Source organism: Palaemon carinicauda, chromosome 31 (assembly GCF_036898095.1).
Source record: "Palaemon carinicauda isolate YSFRI2023 chromosome 31, ASM3689809v2, whole genome shotgun sequence".
NCBI lineage: Eukaryota > Metazoa > Arthropoda > Malacostraca > Decapoda > Palaemonidae > Palaemon > Palaemon carinicauda.
In genome coordinates, this window is record NC_090755.1 from 66,068,642 (window position 1) to 66,091,967 (window position 23,326).

Below are 23,326 nucleotides of genomic sequence, written 5' to 3' on the forward strand. Positions count from 1 at the left end.
GGCACCCCTAACAGCTGAAGTGGCCTGGCACCCCTAACAGCTGAAACTGCCTGGCACCCCTAACAGCTGAAACTGCCTGGCACCCCTAACAGCTGAAACTGCCTGACACCCCTAACAGCTGAAACTGCCTGACACCCCTAACAGCTGAAGTTGCCTCCCCCCTAACAGCTGAAGTTGCCTCCCCCCTAACAGCTGAAGTTGCCTCCCCCCTAACAGCTGTTGTTGCCTGGCACCCTTAACACCTAAAGCTGCCTGGCACCCCTAACAGTTGAAGCTGCCTGACACCCCTAACAGCTAAAGCTGCCTGGCACCCCTAACAGCTGAAGCTGCCTGGCACCCCTAACAGCTGAAGCTGCCTGGCACCCCTAACAGCTGAAGATGCCTAACACCCCTAACAGCTGAAGCTGCCTGGCACCCCTAACAGCTGAAGCTGCCTGGCACCCCTAACAGCTGAAGCTGCCTGGCACCCCTAACAGCTGAAGCTGCCTGGCACCCCTAACAGAAGTTGCCTGGCACCCCTAATACCTGAAACTGCCTAACAGCTAAAGCTGTGGTAAAATTATAGTTATGGATGGAACAATATTTAGAACAAAGTTTTTCCTGTAAGTAATGTGCTTTCACTTAATTGGACCTTTATTTCAACAGAAAATAAACTGAAAACCCGTTAGACTGTCTAAGAACTTGGATATTTTTAGAAATTAATGGGTTTTGCTCTGCCATGTGCTCGTTTTGCTGGCAGAAAAAGAAAAAAAATCAAGCTTCTATGTACTGGCAAGGTTTTCATGCTGAGCTGCACGGTGAAAATAAGTGTCATTTTTTAAGAAAACTTTTCCTATAGGAAACAGCTGTTTTTTATTAGAAAAGCTTGTTCCATTCATAACTATAACAAAACCAAAGCTGCCTGGTACCTCTAGCAGCTGAACCTGCCTGGTACCCCTAACAGCTGAACCTGCCTGGTACCCCTAACAGCTGAACCTGCCTGGTACCCCTAACAGCTGAACCTGCCTGGTACCCCTAACAGCTGAACCTGCCTGGTACCCCTAACAGCTGAACCTGCCTGGTACATCTAACAGCTGAACCTGCCTGGTACATCTAACAACTGAAGCTGCCTGGCACCCTTAACAGCTGAAGCTGCCTGGCACCATTGACAGCTGAAGCTGCCTGGCACCATTGACAGCTGAAGGTGCGTGGTACCCTTGATAGCTGAAGCTGCCTGGCACCCTTAATAGCTGAAGCTTCCTGGCACCCGTAACAGGGTAAACTACATGGCACCCCTTAACAGGTTAAAATGCTTGGCACCCTTTAACAGAGCAAGACTCTCTTGGGAAAAATTGTCTGCTGTTTCCTCTGGTAGTTTGGACCACATCACCATAATGATGGGTAATGTTAATCAGTCCTGTGATGGGCTACGACCTGTTACTCCAGTGAAGGGATTGGTCCTCTCACTCCTGGGAGTGGTTAGGTCCTGAAACTCTGTTTGGTTACTACTTGTCACTCCTGTGATGGGATAGATCCTGTCACTCCTGTGATGGGTTAGATCCTGTCACTCCTGTGATGGGTTAGATCTTGTCACGCCTGTGATGAGTTAGATCCTGTAACTCCGGTGATGGGTTAGGTCTTGTCACTCCTGTGATTGGTTAGGTCTTGTCACTCCTGTGATTGGTTAGGTCTTGTCACAACCTGTGATTGGTTAGGTCTTGTCACAACCTGTGATTGGTTAGGTCTTGTCACTCCTGTGATTGGTTAGGTCTTGTCACTCCTGTGATAGGTTAGGTCTTACTAGTCCTGTGATGGGTTGGGTCCTGTCACACCTGTAATGGGTTAGGCCTTGTCACTCCTGTGATAGGTTAGGTCCTATGATTCCTGTGATGGGTTAGGTCCTGTCATTAAATGTGATGGGTTAGGATCCATTAGTCTTGTGATTGTAAAAACCTGGCTTTTTGAAGGTATAGACCTGTCACTTCTATAACGGGTTAGGACTGATCACTCCCGTTACCTATTAAGCTTTATTCCTCCAGTGGTAGGTTAGGTTGCTTTGATCCCATGATAGATTGGGCCATGTTGCTGCTGTGACTGGCCTTGGCTCTCCTTTGATGTGCTTGGCTCTGACATAACTTGTGACAGTTAATAATGACAGGAGAGGCTGTTGCATTTGTAAGTTTTGCCAGACAGGGAAAGCTGGTTAGACTGGCCCCCTCCTTTGGCTGGTTTAGCCATGCTTTGCATCGTTAGGTGGCAGGATGGGTTCTTTAATTATTATTATTATCATTACTAGCTAAGCTACAACCCTAGTTGGAAAAGCAAGATGCTATATGCACAAGCGCTCCAACAGGGAAAAATAACCAAGTGGGGAGAGTAAATAAGGCAATAAATAAACTACAAGTGAACAAATTAAAATATATCTTAAGAACAGTAATACCAATAAAGTAAATCTTTTACATAACTTTAAACAACAAGAGGATGAAGAATAAGATCGAATAATGCCAAGTGTACCCTCAACCAATAGAGCTCTACCCGAAGACGGTGCAAGACCATGGTAGAGAGGCTATGGCACTACCCAAGACTATCAAACAATAGTTTGATTTTGGAGTGTCCTCCTAGAAGAGCTGCTTACCATATTTAAATTCTTGTCTGACAGTCATACCTTGAGTAACAAATTGCCTAAATTATTGCATAATGCAGAAATTAAAAGTGAATTATTTGTATGAAGCTCATTGGATTAATTTTTCAAAACAAGAACCTTGTTAAACGAAAATGGAAAGGGACAGAGAATTTAGTAGATAATTATGCTGTAGTTTTTTTTTTTTTTACCAAGTGACCTATTTTAGAGAACTAATTAAGTGTAATATAGTGTCTTGTTGAGAAAGTTATTTAAGTATTATTGTAGAGAGTTTTTAGGTATAGTAGAATTTTATAGCTGGTTAAAAATGAGCCAGAAAAGCTCTCCTAAGTCAGACTTAATGTTTAGTTTAAGGCTATGATTTTATGTGATTGCTGTATATTGTTACAATATTCATTTGTTAAAATTCAATAAACAATTATTAATGTAATACTGTACGGGGATGTCATCCTATTTATCAGTTTTTATCATTTTATATTGTGAAAACTATGTTGAGAAAAGTATGCCGTTACACACGTTTCTGGTCAATTGGTGTTTTAGGGAGTCAAGTTTGGGTATTTTAACCAATTACTGATTAAGTAATATCAAAATTGTGACAGTTGTCAATATTATATTCATGAAAGGGTAAGTTATATCAAGGACTAGTGAGGTGTAGGCTAGGCGACATTGCTGTATGCACTAAGGTGGTAGGTAAGGCTTCTTTCCCCACGAGTGGGATGCAGGTAAGGACTCGTCTTAGCTTAGAGTGAGGCTAGTATACAAGTTACAGTATTTACTAGAAAGATAAAAGAGTTTGGTACCCATGTGATGTTTTAGTAGGGTTACTGGTAGTGTATAATCTACTTGGTACATGCTTCATCATTACTTGCCACCTTTGTTACCTGCTGGTATCTTTCTTGTGTATTTTTGTCAACCCCAGATTTTAGAGATTTTATCTTTTTATAATAGTGATATGCATACAATATACAGTAATCCTTTCATTTTACTATGATTTGAATGATTGAATTTTACATGTAGTTCTCTTTTGGTTAGATATGCATTTCACAGTACTGTACTATCAATCATATTTGTTTGTAATAACTTTCCTTTCTTGAAATCTTTTGCTACGTATCTCTACTTTATTGTAGTGAAGCATTTTAAGGTAAAGAATTTATTTGACTGTATTGGAAAATAAAGAGGTTTTAAACTGCTTCGCAAACTTGATAGCTTAGTAATGTGTCATCTTGTGGTGATTTTCGTTGCCTTGTGTCAATAAAGCTAGGTATCAGGCTAAGCATAGCCAAAGGTTTTGAGTAGGTTTCATTAAGCAAGTAGTTGACCATGCAAATTTAGTGCAAATAACCTTTTTGTTTACCCCATTGTTCATTTTCAAATACAGTGGTGATATTATGTGTGCTGTACTGAATTCAATGGCAAGTTGTATGCCTGTAGTTACTACAGATATATTGTTCATGCTAATTTGTAATTGTTTTTATAGACTTTGTACAGTCACATATGATAGGCTGTTACGTGGTAATGTCAGATTTATCACTAATCAAGCTAATACGAAATACTACCGAAGTACCTGTATTCAAATTTGTTTTCCCCTGCCTGTACCTCTAATGCCTATTGGAGGTTAGGGAAAGGCAGTTTCTGGGATGGGAGGAAATATCAACTTTGTTGAAATAAATTAACAGGATGATGGAAAATGGGGGAAACTTTATGCTTTGTATTAGAGAAAAAATTCCAATAATAAGGCAAATGCTAACTTTATCTGGAGTGCTGCACTTACTGAGAGCTCCCTTAGACTGTACCTCCTTAATCTTGAGAAAATGCAAAGAAAAGGCATAAAGGATACAGATTAATGTAACCTAACCTAATACAGTATGTACAGTAGTGTCCTACAGAGACAATTTTTCAAAGAGATTTGTTTTATCATCAGTTGGCTTATTTCACAATTCACGCCCCCTTTCCTCATTTAACTCCCATCAGACAATAGCTTACTATGATCACCATTTTGAGATTAATATTTTTTCGTTTGTAAAAATTGCATTCTGATGTTTTAACTCATTTGGAGATGATTTTGTTTTTGTCTTAAGAAATTTCATTTCTTATGTTTAAGTGTATCATAATATTTCCCCTCCTTACATTGTTAGATTGCAGACTTGTTTTTAACTATACAATGACATTTAGTAGCTCGTCATTTGTGTAAAAACAATTAAATACATTAGATATATTTTTACAGGTGCCAGTGACATCAAGGGAATAAGTATCAATTGCTCAACTAAGTACAAAAGATGAAACTTTTCTAGTCGGATAATGTTTACCAAGGTATACCGAAGAGGACAAGATGAATGCAATGCAGTAGCTACTTTGAACTTCTAAAGAGTTTAGTTGCCAAAGAAGTGGAAGGAAATAACTTGTCAAAACCCGAAAGTCAAGTATTAGAAGAACACCCCCAAAGATGCAGGCTTTTAGAGCATTACGAGCCTCATTGGCCAAGCGGCCTGTTGTTGGTAATGTTGTCGTTTATGGCACGCTGTATACAGGAGCTGAATTCTTCCAGCAAACAATGAACAACAAAATTATGGTAAGTTATTCTTGAATTGTTGAGGGACTTGATGTTTAGTCTTTTGGCGATTGACATCAATATTCATAAATATTGTAATAAGGTTAAATTTTCCTCTAATTTTTCTGTTTATCTGTATGGTAAGTTTATATAGTTTGTCTCAATTTGCTTAGATATTTGCAGATATACTTCTAATTCACTGTTGATAAATCAGTACGTGAATTTTAAAGGTAAAGTGAATTACACGGTTATTTTGATCAATTGATTTCTTCTCTTCAGAATGTTTACATTTTTTTCTAGATTTGCTCTCATTTTAGGTTTTTAAGTATTTCCATTTGTTAAACGACTTTTAAATGAATACTTCACAAGAATTTTGTTACTTTGATATGTTAATTTGCAGTTAAATTTTTAGTAATTTTATGTATTTTGATATAGATTATATATTTTAAGATTTTTCTTGTACGTATTTACTTCTTTTGAGCTAACTGATGCCTATGAGTTCATTTTAATCATAAAAGCTTTTGATTTACCAGCCCTACTGCTACAAGTGGGTTAAATTACTATTTTTAATTAGTCTGTATACTTTCTAGATTCCTAAAGGCTCCACTCCACAACCTTACGACACGGGAACGCTTGCTCGTTACGGCGTCATGGGAACCTGTGTCTTCCCTCATATCCTCTACCATGCGTATGATACTTATTTTGATTTCTTTTATTTTTCTCGATTAGCTTAATTTGTATTACCTTTGCTCTACCTCTTTGCTGGCTTTTTTTTTAATTTGAAGTATTGTAATACTGTATTACAATTTACCATATTGAGTCGGGTATTAATAGGCTACATGAAAGGGAAATGTGTTGGGAGCACAGATTTATTAGTGAAGGCTTGCACTGGAATCCCATTTGGAAATTTTTATCGAGCAACCCAGGTAGAGGCAGTTGTGTTTTCTTTATACTCCAATTTGAAGTTTAGAAACTTATTTCCAGATAGAGTTCTGTACGGAAGGTTGTCTACTGAATTTATCCTGCTTTGCCAACACATGCACTTCCCTCTTACATTTACTGTACTCCTGTTCAATAGGTTATTTACATTTGGTTGCATTATTTGGTTTCAGTGTGTAGTTTAAATTTGTTGGAATATTAGTTTATAATACAATGGAAATATTAATCTATTATCAATTTAGCACAATAATTATGGAGTTTTATAAAGGTGTAGTGGTTGCTTTCATTGCTTCCATCATTTTTTGCTGGTATTTAAATTTTCTGGTGAAGAATTTTGGTTAATGTACATTGTAACAACTGTTATTTCAAACTTATTTTAAAATTTAAGAGGAAAAGTTGTTAGGCCGTAATGTTGTCCATCTTGATCTTACAAAATCTCCATTAGTTTATGGCCTTACGCGAATATACAGAACCATTAAATGGGAGCATATGTTATGTTAACCCTTTTACCCCCAGGCTCTTTGGAAATTTCCAACCCTTAATCCCCAAGGGGTTATTTTTTTCCCAGCACATTTTGCAGTATATTTTTTTTTAATTGCTCTAACAGCCTTAATTTTTGTCATAGAGAGGTCAGGTTGGTCTCATTCTCTTGGAAAATGCCTGAATTTTTTCAAAAAATTATCAAAAATATGAAAAAAAAATTTTTTTAGCATTTTTTTTTTTGCAAGGACGTACCGGTACGTCCATGGGGGTAAAGGGATGGGTTTTGTGAAACGTACCAGTACGTTCTTTGGGGGTAAAAGGGTCAATACAACCCTCACTTGGGCCCCAATTGAGTAAGGTATACAGGATTTATAGGGTTGGGACTTTAGGTATTGTGTGTACTTTCTATTCCAGAAGAATTTCTCCTCAACAAAAGAATGATTGCATGTAGAAGTATTTGTAAGTTCAAGAGGTAGAGTTGCACTTTCTGTATAGTAGAAGCACCGGCAGAAGCACATCCGAACTGATAAATATATGCACAGTTTTGAAGGATTTTATGTATAAATTTTCAAAATTATGATTTTGAACACAAGCTTTTTTCATACATTTTGAATTTGCTTGTGTGTTTTTTTTTTTTTTTTTTTTTTTTTTCATACTACTGTACACTTCTGTGTCCTTTCACTCAAAAAATGTTAACATTTGTTTACTGTTATTTGTGTGTTTACAGTTGCCTAATCTATGCAGGTTCACAGGAGCAAAGTTTTTTTTTATTTTTTTTAGTTATTTGATAGATAAAGTAGCGGAATTCTTTTTTGTTAAATGTCAAGATTGATTTGACCCAATGAATTGTAGTTTTAGATAGTTACAGACAGAATTGGATCCACAGTAAACTGGTATGCTCTTGGCAGTGAGTGAAGTAGAAGTGATTTTTTTTTTTTTTTTTTTCCCATACTGTATTGGCCAGTCACACGTGTCCCATATTGTAGTTTGAAAGAATCCTGAGTATATATTTGTACAATTCAGTTTCCTTGCAGTAATTTCAATTGGATACTGAATAGCACTTTGGACCCTAGTGCAGGCAGCTTTTTGTGGTGTTTCAAGAAATCGGATTCAGTCTCCCTGATTTTAAGGATCAGGTGTGTCTATGGTGTTGCAAGATAGTTTTACCCTATTATTGTCCGAATATTACGTACTGTACTGTAGTATGGCTAGCTGTGGAATGAACTCAAAGATGGAAATAGGACTTCTTCTATGTTCAGTATCTAATCATGTTTGGAGTTGCTATATTACATTCTACTAGATTTTCCTACTTTCAGTTCAGTGGAACTTAGGGACTTTGGTCACTTATGAACCATGAATAAGTCTGAAAATGTTTTATTCATGAATTAACACAGTTATCTAGAAAGATTCTTATAAGGGAATTTGTATTTAAGATGCACAGAGTGAACGAGCAAGCGAGCGATCTCCATGAATTGATCTGCTGCGCTGAAAAGCCGGTGACGAGTTCCCTATATCGCATAAATTGCCGAGGGCCTCATTTCCTTGACTGACATTTTCTGAAGAAGACCCAGATGCTTCAATGGATAAACCTTTGCAAACTGGTTTGAGATGTTGCTTCACTAAGTGCTCACATGCAAACTGGTTTGATGAGAACTAACACTATACACCAATTACTTGAACAAAAGTTAAAAACTTGTGTTGCATATCTTGCAAAGCCCCACTCAACTGCCATGGTCTAAGTGGAGGGACCATATTTCGGAGGCACAAAATCAAATATGCATTCTGCAGAATTGCTCATGGAAATTATAGCATTTGGTGACTAAAGCAACAAGCAAGGTATTTGTAATTCTATGAAATCTATTTATGGGCTTATGAAAAACACCATCACTCCACTCCAGTCAGCACACGATAATACAACCATCCTAAAAGGACATTACTGTAGAGCTTAGCATTTCCATGCTACACTGAACTATCGTCATGCTATGGACGAGTCTTGTTGAAACTTTGCCTAATTTACAGAATTTCACAAAATTCTGAGTGTAATAAAAACATTAAAGAAGACAAATGCTGTGGTACTAATAGCATTTTGGAAGTAATTTTCAAGAATGGCCATCTAAAAAAAGAAGCTGAAAAAAACCATCTGTGCCCTCTGGAAGGGAGAGTCTAAACCAAAATCCTAGGTAGAATCCATAAAAATTCCTATCAATAGGAACAAGGGCAGAGAAACAATTGCAACAACAGCCTAGGTATTTTCCATCTATTTGCAGCTGGTAAAATACCAGCTAGATTTATGCTCTTGTACTTTACTAAACATCTATTTGGCTTTCGAAGGAAGAGGCACCGTCAACAAAATAGACATTTACTTAGCCTTTATTGACCTTGCTAAGACCTTAAATACAGTGCCTTGTGAGCTCCTATGGAAGATAAAGTACTAAAAAAAATGTGATGTTTCTAGGAAATTTCTCAAAATTGAAGCTCTTTGATTCCAAAAGTCAATTTGGAATCCTCTTCCTTCTGTGTGGATAGAGGAATAAAACAGGTTGATGTTCTGGCCCCTATATTTTTCAATTTTTTCATCTCCTCAATGATGACTTGATTGCAGAAGAAACTTAGACTGGTTAAAAATAGAATACTGGATGGATATTTGCCTGTTCAACATGTCGACAGTTGCACGCTGATACAAAAATATTAGCCTGACAATTGGTTGACTTGCAATGTGCTGCTGATGTCACTTTGGCCCACACCACAGAGTCAATGCAATGAATTTTAAATGACCTATCTTCAATATATAAGGGAATTGGTTTGCATTACTGTATTATTAATATTATTATTATTATTACTAGCTAAGCTACAACCCTAGTTGGAAAAGTAGGATGCTATAAGCCCAAGGGCTCCAACAAGGAAAATAGTCCTGTGAAAAAAGTAAATAAGGAAACTGATGGAATAGTGTCCCTGAGTATACCCTCAAACAAGAGAGCTCTAACCGAAGACAATGGAAGACCATGGTACAGAGGCTATAGTGCTACCAAAGACGTAGAGAACAATGGTTTGACTATGGAATGGGTCCTCCTAGAAGAGCTGCCTACCATAGCTAAAGGAGTCTCTTCTACCCTCACCAAGAGGAAAGTAGCCACTGAACATTTAGTGCAGTTGCTAACCCTTTGATTAAAGAAGAATTTTTCAGTTAGCTTGGTGTTATCAGTAGTATGAGGAAAGAGGAGAATGTGTAAAGAATAGGCCAGACTAATGTGTATATGTAGGCAAAGGAAAAATGAGCCGTTGCCAGAGAGAGATCCAATGTACTATCTGGCCAGTCAAAGGACCTTATATCACTAGCGGTAGTACTGTATCTCAACAGGCAACTGGTCCCTTGGCCAACCTATACAATAAAAACAGAAGTCAAAGTACTACAACAAACAAAGAGATAACATTTTACCTGGCTTCACTGTTGATGATGAACAACTGCAGTTTGTGCTACTTTTCAAATACCTTGGTAGTATAGTTTTACCCACTACTAAGATTGATAAAGATACATACATACATATACCAAAGGCACTTCCCCCAATTTTGGGGGGTAGCCGACATCAACAAGAAACAAAACAAAAAAGGGGACCTCCACTCTCTACGTTCCTCCAGCCTAACCAGGGACTCAGCCGAGTTCAGCTGGTACTGCTAGGGTGCCACAGCCCAACCTCCCACATTTCCACCACAGATGAAGCTTCATACTGTTGAGTCCCCTACTGCTGCTACCTCCGCGGTCATCTAAGGCACCGGAGGAAGCAGCAGGGCCTACCGGAACTGCGTCACAATCGCTCGCCATTCATTCCTATTTCTAGCACGCTCTCTTGCCTCTCTCACATCTATCCTCCTATCACCCAGAGCTTTCTTCACACCATCCATTCACCCAAACCTTGGCCTTCCTCTTGTACTTCTCCCATCAACTCTTGCATTCATCACCTTCTTTAGCAGACAGCCATTTTCCATTCTCTCAACATGGCCAAACCACCTCAACACATTCATATTCACTCTAGCCGCTAACTCATTTCTTACACCCGTTCTCACCCTCTTGCATGAATCAAGTACTGGTACACATAGTAATCTTTCAGGGTAAGGAAGAGCAAGGGATTTCATGGTATAAGTAGAGTCTTCAGAATATGCGTATGCTCTTTCTGATTGGTAACTTAATTTTTCAACTCGAGATACACCAGCCATACTCCTCAGACACTTCATCTCAAACACATTCAATTTCTGTCTCTCCATCACTTTCATTCCCCACAACTCCGATCCATACATCACAGTTGGTACAATCACTTTCTCATATAGAACTCTCTTTACATTCATGCCCAACCCTCTATTTTTTACTACTGATAAAGATGAGCTGAATAAAATAGGCAGGGCTTAATTTGCTTTTGGCAAGTTAAGGACTAGGGCTTTTCAGAACAAACCCTTGGGACTAGCCACTAAAATCAAAGTATATAGAGCATTACCTAGGTATATCCATTTTTCTCTATGGTTCAGAGAGCTGGACTCTATTGTAATGACATCTCTCTACCAAGTGGAACATTAACAGTTTCTAGAAAATTATGGGTCCCACCTGAAAAGATTGGATTCTACATGCACACAAATTAGTACAAACTTGATTCACAGTCATAGAAGCCATGTGCTTGGTCACATGATCTATATACCTGAGGTACAGCTCCTGTAAATCTTTTTATATGGACTAATAGAAAAGGACCATCGAATATATGGCATTACTAAGAAGAGCTATGAAGACAAAGGCAAGCCAACCATCAAGAAATACTAAATTACTGATGTGGAAACCCATGATAGCAACTATATGTTCTAGAGAATGATTGTATAAATGCTGTCACTCCCCTGGAGTAGTGTTGTGTGGTGTATCTCACTATTAAGAGAACGGCATCAAGAGAAAGAGGTCCCCACCGTCTCAAATCCTCATTTAACAGGTCTGACATGTGGCAAAGTATATAAGACCAGTACTATTCTTATCTTGTTTATTTCTTTTCTTCGCTGGGCTGTTCTCCCTGTTGGAGCTCTTTGGCTAATAGTATCCTACTTTTCCAACTAAGGTTGTAGCTTAGCTCTTAATGATAATCATCTTTGATTACTTTTAACATCTCCTGAAGAACTTTTGAATTCTCCATCGTTAATGATAAACTACTATTAAGTGAATTAATTGAACTCTGATAGAAAATTTTATGCTGTGCAGTACAGGTTGTTTAATATTTAGGTTACTTTTTTTTTTTTTTTTTTTTTTTTCCAAGTCATTACTGTTCTAGTCTTCAGAGATCAAATGAGTTTTTTTGTTTGTATGGAGAACTTGCTTGTGTGACCCTGCCTTAATATTCTAATTGGCAACTTTTTGTTTTATTTTTAAGATTATTGCACATAGCATTTTGACCTTCGATATTTCACTTTGGCTCGATTAGTTCTGTGCACATAATTATACATCGTGGGAATTTTAATCCAAGATGTATAAAAGTCCTTTGAATATTCATAGCACTTTTACTATATATTTAATGTAGATTGCACATAGTGCTTCTCTTCCACTACACTGTATAGGTGCTTGTTTGATTGATAATGCCAAATATACAATATAATGGTATGCACTTCCATAAGAAAGTTTGAATAAAAGTTATAGAGAAATGAACTTTCCATGTAATTTAGAAATATTTTTGTGTAATTGATGAGTTATTCTGTTTCTTTACATTACATCAGTTCTCAATATTTACAGATTTCATACATTTGTTATTTTAGTATAATTTTCCTTGAATTGATTCTTGCATGAATCAAGTACTGGTACACATAGTAATCTTTCAGGGTAAGGAAGAGCAAGAGATTTCATGGTATGAGTGGAATCTTCAGAATATGCATATGCTCTTTCTGATTGGTAACTTAATTTTTCAAATTTAGAAATCTTGTTTTTTTTAAGCTAATATTACTAACTTAATTATTTAAGTTAAGACAAGAGTTGGGAAACAGTTTTTGAGTAGGAATTAGCATTTAAGCAAATTAAAGTAGTGTACATAATTTTAATGATATTAAACTAAACACTATTCAAATAGGGTATCAGATATTTGGAGATAATTGGCAATACTATACTTCTCATGTCAAATATGAGAGCATCTTCCTTTTCAGCAAAGTCCACAAATAGCTTAATGTATAAAATTCCATGTAATCCTAAACAGTTAAGATTGACTTCTATTAATGTACCCCATTTAAATGGAGTACTGTACTGGCTAGTGAGCATACAGTATATATATTTTAGCTTATTTTGAAGCATGTTATAGCAATACTATATGGTGTTATTGAACAGTAACATCATGATCCATTAGTTTTCAATAGATTTTCTATATTCCAAATGCTATAAACATATACTGTAGTCTCGGTAGATTTTTAAATCACTTTTATTTTCTTCGTTCAGACTTTACTTACAATAATTGCTGAGATGCTAGGGGTAAAATTAAATAGTTTCTTTATTGACATAATAAAAGTTAGTGGTGTGTATGTTACCCTGTTTGTAGTTCTTAAAGGCATAGAAGAGACCTGTTATAACTTTATTTCTGTTTATTCCTAGTTTTGTTTTATACCCAATGCATAGAATAATTTCTTTATATGATTCTTAGTGTGCTATTGAGGAGGATTTTTATTACCTCTCTGGTAGGTAAGACAGAATGGCTTCGGCATCAAAGGTTATGATGTTATGCAGTTGTCACGTTACGCAGTCATGGGCACGTCTTGGAGTGCTGTTTTGTGCCACTGGTGAGAGCTTGGTTTCGTGTGATGAATTTGTTTGTTCAGGAAATATATGGAAAAATCTCTCTCCAAAGCACTTACGTTGAAGGTTCTCATGTATGTCTACAACGCTACAGAAAGCGTCATTTTGCAGTTCATACATGTCGATTTTCATGAGTTGCTATCTAAGGGGAGTGAATATTTTCATAGTAATTTTGCAGTGACTGTGTGTTATTTCTGGTGGAAGCATGCTGGTTGTATTATGATTACTTACTGATAGTTATGTAACTGTATATACACCAAAGCTTAAAGGAGTTGTTTTTAAATTGAGAAAACAAAATTTTATACACCAATATTCTGAATACCCTTTTTTTAGTTGATGATTATCAAAATGAAAATTTTATGGAGTTGAACATAGTTTGTGTGTGTTTCTGTTTGTAATTTATTAGTAATAGAAGCTTTTGAAGTGTATAGTAATTATGTTATAGATATACAGTATTCTATGTTAAATAGTTTTCTGGAGCTTTCTCTTATTGTATGTGTGGCAATGCCAGAGTTGAGAGATAATGTGAAATTATGCTTTCAATCATTATTAATTATAGCTTTGTATGGTATGTATTGCATAAAGTACTACAGTATTTGTTAATACGTGAAATTCAAACCTTTGTCCTTTAGTAGGAGTATGGGTTCAACAAAGCTGTAATGTCCATTAAGCTTTTTTGCGAGGTAAGCGTAGTTGGTGGTGGGTGGATGGTATAGGCCCCAACCAACTGTCAGTGGAGCAACCATTATAACTTCAGCTACAGTTCTATACAGACTGACTTCTCTGCATCCTGAATCTTGTTTGTTTAATGTTTTCTTTTTATTTCTTTTCTGGGTGTTTGCATAGTTTATGGTGTTGTAATTGATAACTCCATGGGCAGACATGCTTGTTTGTCATATTAAGCCTGGCTGTACATGTGCCCTGTACACAAGTAAGCCAGAGGTGGATTCCCATCAACAATGTGTTTTGCATGGGGTATGACTGTTCACACACTTTCCCCTGTGAGGAGTGCAGGGTCGTAACTGCTTCTTCAGTGGGTGAAGTTCTCGAAGATGACCGAGGGATCCATCATATCTGACTTGGTGAGGTACAGGAGTTCACACTCCTGCTACCAATGTACTGCTGGTCTGGATGTCGACTGACACCCTCCTTCCCCTCCTGCGCCTGGATATTCCTGTTAATCTTTGGTGACAACAATGATGAAAGCTTCCCCAAAGATATCTACCATTGGGCAACGTACAGAGCTGAGAGTTGGGTGGTAAAAGTTCCCCGGGCTGGATTCTGCCTTCCTCTCTTCAGCTCTCGCCCTCCTCTCGCTCGCGCGCCCATATCTTTCCTGACCTATACTCTGAACTTGCGATGCTGGAGAAGAGGAGGCTAAAAGTCATCCGAGACGGTTCTCCAGGCATCTTCAGTTGGCTTTTCCATATCGAGAAATTTGACAAGAAAATGGATATCAGACATCGATCTCTCCCCCCTGAATAAGTTTGTTTCACAAACTTCTTTCAAGATGGAAATAGCAAGAATGGTACATGCTGCTATTAAGAAAGAAGACTTCATGTTTTCTTTGGGCCTGAATGATGCATATGTTCATATCCCAATCCATCTGTCCAGCAGAAAGTACCTCCGTTTCATCCTCAAGGGGGTTGTGTACCAGTTTTAAGGCCCTGTCCTTTGGAATGTTCCTGCATTCCTAAGTGTTGATGTGAGTGTTCACACTTGTTCTGCTTGGGCCCACTCAAATCGATTACCTCTTTTGAGGTATTTTGATGCTTTGCTGATCCTGTTGTTCATTGGGAGGTAGTTGCCTCTGGATCGAGGTAGCCTTCTTGCCTTTTGCCATGATTTAGTTATCATGGTTAATCAGTAGATGTCAAGTATCACGCCTGAGTAGAGTATGGAACACCTCGGAATGCTGATAGACATGGCAGCAGCGAAGTCGTTCCATCAGGCGATCATATCAGCAGAATCTCAAAAGTAGCACAACCATTTCTGATCGTACTACTACATCAGTTACATCGATGACAAAGTCTTCTCGGACGTATCGTTGTTGGAGAAACTTGCCCCTCGGATGTCTCCACCAACGATCACAATAGTGGTATCCAAAGCATCCCTGGACAGCAGCCATTGATCCTCCTCAGCTCTTGCTTCTGGTGGAACAAGAAGTAATGGACAATCTGTTTTGGTGGCTGAATGATGAAAACCTCACCAAAGGAGTCCACTCTACTCTCCACCTATGGAAATGCTGCTGTGACACATCCTAGGAGCGAGTGTAGCCACACCTGAGGAACCAGACTGCCTCGAGATTGTGGTGCACAGAAGAAAGAAAAGTTCCTGCATTTCAACCTGTTGAAAATGCAAGCAACTCTTCTAGCATTGGAAAATTAACAAGGTTTGTTAGGGCGCACTATGTTGAGCTACAACACTACCGTAGTACCCTTCATTAATAGGCAATGAAGAACTGTTTCAAAGGCCCTCTGAAAAATGGCAAAGCAAGCGCATACTTAGGTGTTTGACAATACAGAAGAGCTGTCGGTGAGGCTCATTCCAGGCAAGAAGAATATTCTAGCTGACATGCTCAGTTGCTAGGGACAGGTAATATGGTTGGAGTGGTCCATAATATTTGTATAGTGGAAAGGCTTCTTGCCCTTTGGGGGTTCTCAATGATAGACTTGTTCATCACACGGCTGAACAATAGCATTCTAGTGTTTTGCTCAATGATCCCAGATCCATCAGTAAAGATGGAGGACTGCTTTTAACATCCCTGCGAGAATGGCGATGCTTATATCTTTCCTCTCTTCTGCCCTTCTGTCTGAATCATTGAGTAATCAAAAGGCTGTTGACCACATTGAATATCAGTATGACTGGTGACTCCCAAGTGGCCACTAGCTGAATGGTTTTCAGATTTGTTGGTGCTCCTCGTCAAGGTACATACTTGGAGAACTACCCCAACGGCCCAATCTTCTGTTAGCCTCATCTGCAGAGGTACCACAGCTCAATGACATCCCTGTCACTCATGGTTAGGGACTGCAAAGTATCTTCTCCAAGTGAAAGGCTTTTTGCAAGTCATTGCACAGATGTCTGGACACCTGTAAAGATCCTTTGTATCTGTCTACCATATGAAAGTGGGCCATCTTCTAATGTAGATGGGATACTTCTCGTGTTTTAGCCTCTACAATGGATTTCCTTGTGTATCTTTATTTGGAGAAGCTACTCTCAGCCTCTGTTGTCAAAGATTATTACTGAACTTTGAGCTAGGTTTTCAGACTGAAGGGCTTCGACTCTTCTGCTTCATGGGAATTGTGGATGGTCATGAGGAGCTTTGAGCACTTTTGTCCTCCCAGAGAACTTTGACATCCCGAGAGTTCACAGCTCACTCAAGTGATTGCTGTCCAAACCTTTGAGGAGAGAGTCCAACAGAGATCTGACACTCAAGACCGTCTTCCTACTAGCCTCGCCCATTGTGAAGAGAAAGTGCGAGCTCCATGGTATCTCATTTGTCAAAAGTCATTCAGAGTGTGGAAGAGGGTTTCCTTTACATCTGTCCTGGATTTTGTGGCCAAGACCCAGAACCCTGCTGTCCATGACTTCAGGCTCGGTTTCTCCTCCATTTCTTGCCTCCAAAATGGGATTATTGGTCACAATGACTTGCTTCTCTCTCCTTTGAGGGCACTATGGCGTTATCTAAAGAGAACGCAATGATTCGGAAAACTGGAGCTGCAGAAACTTCTACTCATGACCTGTAGAGTGAAGAAAAAAGTATCCAAAAACACCATTTTGTTCTGGCTATGTGAAACTGCCAGGCATGGCCTACCCTGCACCCAAAGATCTCCCAGAGCGTGAGCTTAGGAAGTCTGGGATATCATATCCATCCTAGCCCTCGGGGAGAACCTGTCCGTGGCATAAGTCTTTAAGGCAGGAGTCTGGATATGCCAGACAACCTTCACTGTCCAGTGTCTTCAGGAGTGTATACACAAATCCTTGTTATACCTTTACCTTCCTACTTGTAGTAGCTGTTCAGCAGGCCCCCGGGAAGAACCTGTCCGTGGCACAAGTCTTGAAGGCATGAGTCTGGAAATGCCAGACAACCTTCACTGTCCAGTGTCTTCAGGAGTGTATACACAAATCCTTGTTATACCTTTACCTTCCTACTTGTAGTAGCTGTTCAGCAGGCCCCCGGGAAGAACCTGTCCGTGGCATAAGTCTTTAAGGCAGGAGTCTGGATATGCCAGACAACCTTCACTGTCCAGTGTCTTCAGGAGTGTATACACAAATCCTTGTTATACCTTTACCTTCCTACTTGTAGTAGCTGTTCAGCAGGCCCCCGGGAAGAACCTGTCCGTGGCATAAGTCTTTAAGGCAGGAGTCTGGATATGCCAGACAACCTTCACTGTCCAGTGTCTTCAGGAGTGTATACACAAATCCTTGTTATACCTTTACCTTCCTACTTGTAGTAGCTGTTCAGCAGGCCCCCGGGAAGAACCTGTCCGTGGCATAAGTCTTTAAGGCAGGAGTCTGGATATGCCAGACAACCTTCACTGTCCAGTGTCTTCAGGAGTGTATACACAAATCCTTGTTATACCTTTACCTTCCTACTTGTAGTAGCTGTTCAGCAGGCCCCCGGGAAGAACCTGTCCGTGGCACAAGTCTTGAAGGCATGAGTCTGGAAATGCCAGACAACCTTCACTGTCCAGTGTCTTCAGGAGTGTATACACAAATCCTTGTTATACCTTTACCTTCCTACTTGTAGTAGCTGTTCAGCAGGCCCCCGGGAAGAACCTGTCCGTGGCACAAGTCTTGAAGGCATGAATCTGGAAATGCCAGACAACCTTCACTGTCCAGTGTCTTCAGGAGTGTATACACAAATCCTTGTTATACCTTTACCTTCCTACTTGTAGTAGCTGTTCAGCAGGCCCCCGGGAAGAACCTGTCCGTGGCACAAGTCTTGAAGGCATGAGTCTGGAAATGCCAGACAACCTTCACTGTCCAGTGTCTTCAGGAGTGTATACACAAATCCTTGTTATACCTTTACCTTCCTACTTGTAGTAGCTGTTCAGCAGGCCCCCGGGAAGAACCTGTCCGTGGCACAAGTCTTGAAGGCATGAGTCTGGAAATGCCAGACAACCTTCACTGTCCAGTGTCTTCAGGAGTGTATACACAAATCCTTGTTATACCTTTACCTTCCTACTTGTAGTAGCTGTTCAGCAGGCCCCCGGGAAGAACCTGTCCGTGGCATAAGTCTTTAAGGCAGGAGTCTGGATATGCCAGACAACCTTCACTGTCCAGTGTCTTCAGGAGTGTATACACAAATCCTTGTTATACCTTTACCTTCCTACTTGTAGTAGCTGTTCAGCAGGCCCCCGGGAAGAACCTGTCCGTGGCATAAGTCTTTAAGGCAGGAGTCTGGATATGCCAGACAACCTTCACTGTCCAGTGTCTTCAGGAGTGTATACACAAATCCTTGTTATACCTTTACCTTCCTACTTGTAGTAGCTGTTCAGCAGGCCCCCGGGAAGAACCTGTCCGTGGCACAAGTCTTGAAGGCATGAGTCTGGAAATGCCAGACAACCTTCACTGTCCAGTGTCTTCAGGAGTGTATACACAAATCCTTGTTATACCTTTACCTTCCTACTTGTAGTAGCTGTTCAGCAGGCCCCCGGGAAGAACCTGTCCGTGGCACAAGTCTTGAAGGCATGAATCTGGAAATGCCAGACAACCTTCACTGTCCAGTGTCTTCAGGAGTGTATACACAAATCCTTGTTATACCTTTACCTTCCTACTTGTAGTAGCTGTTCAGCAGGCCCCCGGGAAGAACCTGTCCGTGGCATAAGTCTTTAAGGCATGAGTCTGGAAATGCCAGACAACCTTCACTGTCCAGTGTCTTCAGGAGTGTATACACAAATCCTTGTTATACCTTTACCTTCCTACCTATAGTAGCTGTTCAGCAAGTTGTGTGAAGAACCCTGCTCTTTTAGGGACAAGAAGCGTCTCGTCTAATATAATGGTAGCAACGTGAGTAGAGTAAAAGGTAAGAATATCTTGCCCTTTTTCACTACCTGTTACCCTCTCTGGGGTGCAGCAGTCTTGCCGTTATGAGCTGGAGTGGACGCTTGATGCAGGTAAACAACACAACCGAGTAACATTTCTCTACAGTTAAGTTAACTGTATATTGAATTATCAACTGCATCTTTCCATATGATGGAGATGAACTGAATGTACACAAACAAATTTCTCATAAGTAGCCTACATTCTGATATCATATCCTTAGGAATATAGATTCTTCCATGACCAGTTATCTGGTAGGGATCTTGCCTAGTATCTGCAACATCTTTCAAGCTCAGATTGTTAGTTGGTTGACAGGAGTCAAAACTTCGCTCTTCTTGAGAACTAATGTGCAATGACATTTCCTGGGGTCGGTAAACCAGCCAGATTGGTTAATAAGGTCTCCCACCTTCCATAGGATTGACCTCTTGTTAAAGGCTGAAGGTTTGTTAATACATGTAGGAACAAATAAGTATAGTATCTAGAGTGATTTGTATTTTTCCTAACTCTTGAGTCCTGTAAGTTTCACTGCCTGCCATAAGCACCCTGCAAGTCAAAGGTTGAAGTGAGGGTTGTTCTACCTCCCAGCAACAATGTTTACCTCTTTAAAACTTAGAAATGGTTCCATCTTTGCTGGAGTTGTACTTGTATTAAAGGATTTTGGTCTGTATAGTCAGGAAAAATACAAAGTACAGTGTTTTAACATTTTAAGATACATATTGAAGTATTTGAACCTGGAGTACCGTAATTCACTTCTATGCTCTACTTCTTATGTATAAGTCTGTTTACAATCCCATTTTTATTGTTTGTCTTCGCCGATTTATTTCAGTGAGTCGTTATAGAAAATGGGAATCTATAAAAGATTAAGACTTGGTTATTATGGTTTTATGTTCACCATGACTTGAATTTCTAATTGTCTTAAGAAGTTAGGTGATTTGAAAGCTGGAGAGATTGTATGGCACCAATGTGGGATATTTTTGTAGAGATTATATTTATAAACAACTCAGTTGATGATGCAATTAAAGTTTTGGCAATTTTTAGAAGTATGGTTGAGCCTTGTTGAATGACCATGCTATGAAACATAGAATCTAGGTTAATTGCTTCACATTTTGGATTATTTAGGTGCTTTTATTAGGTATAATTAATGACCAGCTTTAAATAATGGATGAAAAATTATAGTAAGCATTTTTGGAATATAAGGTAGCTTCCATGATGAATAGTACATCTCTCAATGATGTTATCAAATTGAAGAAGCAGCTCCTTTAAGTATAAATATATTTAACATTCATTAATTTTTATAACTGTAGAATCTTATTACCTCTAGGAATAGCATACTTTACAACTGTTTTCAGTAGAGTTGTTTTTCAAGAGCATGACATGTTATATGAAGGCTATAGCATTTAGCTTGACTGGAGATGATGTTTTGCGTGTATTACTTTATAATTTTCAATATTAATCTTACCCGATAATCATGTAGCTGTCAACTCTGTTGCCGACAGAAATCTACGGTCGGGATACGCCAGCGATCGCTATACAGGTGGGGGTGAACACCACAGCGCCATCTGTGGTCAGGTACTCCAGTACTTCTTGTCAACACCACCTCAATTTTTCCTCTGTCGTGCTTCCGGCTAGACCTACATGGATACGCTGTTGATTCTGGAGTTATTGCTCACGATTTGGTGATGTATTTGCTCTAGAGTTTAGCCTTCGCTATTCAGGAAGCTATATCATTAGCTTAGCAAGTTTTTGGAATTAATTTGATTTAATTTTTTATTTAATTTTGGTACGAAGAGAGTATGAACTCTCTTTCACTTTTAAATGGCCGACCCTTCCCTTAGACGGAAGTGTTGGTGTCGAAGAGAGTATAGACTCTCTTAATTTTGCTTAACAAAAGTTATAGATTTATTTTATATCTCTCCGCCTTTTATAGGCCTCTTTGATTAACTTCCTTTTATTATAAACTTATTAAAATTAATTTTTATATTTGTTTATATTCGACCTTTCCTAATAGTAGGCGGTCTTTTCTTGGAACCGAAGTTAATTAACATTGAGCCCGTCATTTCGTTTTTACCTGTTAACATATTATGCTATTTTAATGTTTTTGAAAGAATTTCTTTGATAGTCTCGTACTGTTTTCAAAGTTGAACTAATGTTTTGTTTTGTCTCTGCAGTTGTTGACGTTCAGAACGTTCAACTTGCGCTCTATCATTACGATAGAGAGAGTGTCTATCACGGTGTCACGTTGCAGTAAGAGTAAACCGATTCTAGCGTTTTGTTCATTCTTTCTTAGCTTAAATGGTTTTAATTCTAATAAAGGAACTTTTTATTTGGGAAATCTTTCAGTTTTTTTCCTTTAACAATAATATGTTTTAACGATATATATAATTGGGCTCTTCTCTCAGGTGCTAAGTCAAGAGAGAGAGAGAGAGAGAGATAGAGACGGAGGGAGAGAGAGGAGGATAAACGTTTCGTTCAAGCGGGTAACGTTGTTATCGTGTTTGCTCTTCTCCCTAGTCTCTTTAGGGGAAGAAGGTAAACGTTTCTAGAGTTTTATTCTTGTTCTCAGGCTTTATGCGGTGAGAGATTTTAAACGTAGTTTATTTGATCTAGTGTTTAGTCTCTTTTCCAGCCACTGAATTATTTATCTTTCATTATGTTTTTCTGTTACATTGTAATACTGTTTTCGCAATTACTAACTTTTAATGAAGGATAGAATTGCGTGTTTCAGGTACAAACCACTTAAAGTTTCGAGTTCAGTGAAATAAGTGCAAACAGAAAATCAAAAGCGATAAAGTGATAAGCGCAAAGTGTTACAGTGTTGCGTTCGAGGGTTCGTCTGTTCGTGCCAGTTGTTCGCCTAGTCTGGGACCTCTTACAAGCTCCCAAGCCCAGGGGAGAAGTAACGTCGAAGGACTTATGGGTTCATCAGGCCTTGATCGACGAACAGACGTTTCCCTCCGTGGTTTCGGGTGTTACCAACTCACGTAGCCGACGTGATCACCCCACCCACACAAAGACGAGAGAGCCCTTTTATTCCTCGTCTGCGGAAGAGGTTTCTCGCAGAAACCATGGACCAAATCTTGCAGCTTTTAAGTGCAAGTCGGTCCCTTCCGCGCAAGTCCAACTCCTAGGTGGTGCCATTAGCACTGGGTCAGTTCGGACTTGCTGCAGTACGACAACTGCACACCTCCCAGAGAGGCAAGGTGGTATGCAACAGACAGTAACTCCGTCTGTTGCCGCACCAGCTGTTTTAGACCCTCAGTTTCAACGGACAGTAGCTCCGTTTGTTGTTGTCTTTCTTAAACTCTAGTGGTCTATGCTGCTGACAATGCAGTCTCAGCTTGCGGTGTTGATGCAGGAGTTTCAGGCAGAGAAGGTTAGCACACCTCCTCCTGCGAGCGCTCCTCCACCTCTGCGCAGTCCACCCTGCCAGACGTATGATGTTGAGGTTCCTCAACCTACCTCCACGCGTGAGCTGCCGCATTGGGAGTTGCCAGATACCAGCGCTGTGCAGCAACCTCCACTTTCCTTGAGGCAGGAGCCTCTTGCTATGCGGCAACCTCCTCAACACTTGAGGCAGGAGCCTTATGCTTTGCAGCAACCTCCTCTACCCTTGAGGCAGGAGCTTCATGTGTTGCGACAACCTCCTCCATCCTCGAGGCAGCAACCTCTTGCGTTGCGGCAACCTCCACCATCCTTGAGGCAGCAACCTCAACTCTTGCGGCAGCCACCTCCACTCTTGAGGCAAGAACCTCAACTCTTGAGGCAAGAACCTCAACTCTTGAGGCGAGAACCTCAACTCTTGAGGCAAGAGCCTCAACTCTTGAGGCAAGAACCTCAACTCTTGAGGCAAGAACCTCAACTCTTGAGGCAAGAGCCTCAACTCTTGAGGAACCTC

The 23,326-nt window shown here is 39.6% G+C and overlaps 2 protein-coding genes across 5 annotated transcripts in view; both read left to right on the forward strand.

The window, feature by feature from the left end:
* LOC137624491 (GTP-binding protein Di-Ras2) overlaps window positions 1-23,326 on the forward strand; it is a 611,765-nt gene that overhangs the window by 425,761 nt on the left and 162,678 nt on the right. The gene's annotated exons all lie outside the window — the stretch shown is intronic.
* Window positions 1-23,326, forward strand: part of LOC137624488 (mpv17-like protein) — a 134,622-nt gene that overhangs the window by 73,045 nt on the left and 38,251 nt on the right. For all 4 annotated transcript variants that reach the window (XM_068355282.1, XM_068355285.1, XM_068355283.1 and 1 more), the window contains exons 2-3: window positions 4,845-5,189; window positions 5,759-5,856. In XM_068355282.1, coding sequence (XP_068211383.1) covers window positions 5,064-5,189; window positions 5,759-5,856 — 224 coding nt within the window. In that variant the 5' untranslated portion in view covers window positions 4,845-5,063. The remainder of the gene's footprint in view (window positions 1-4,844; window positions 5,190-5,758; window positions 5,857-23,326) is intronic.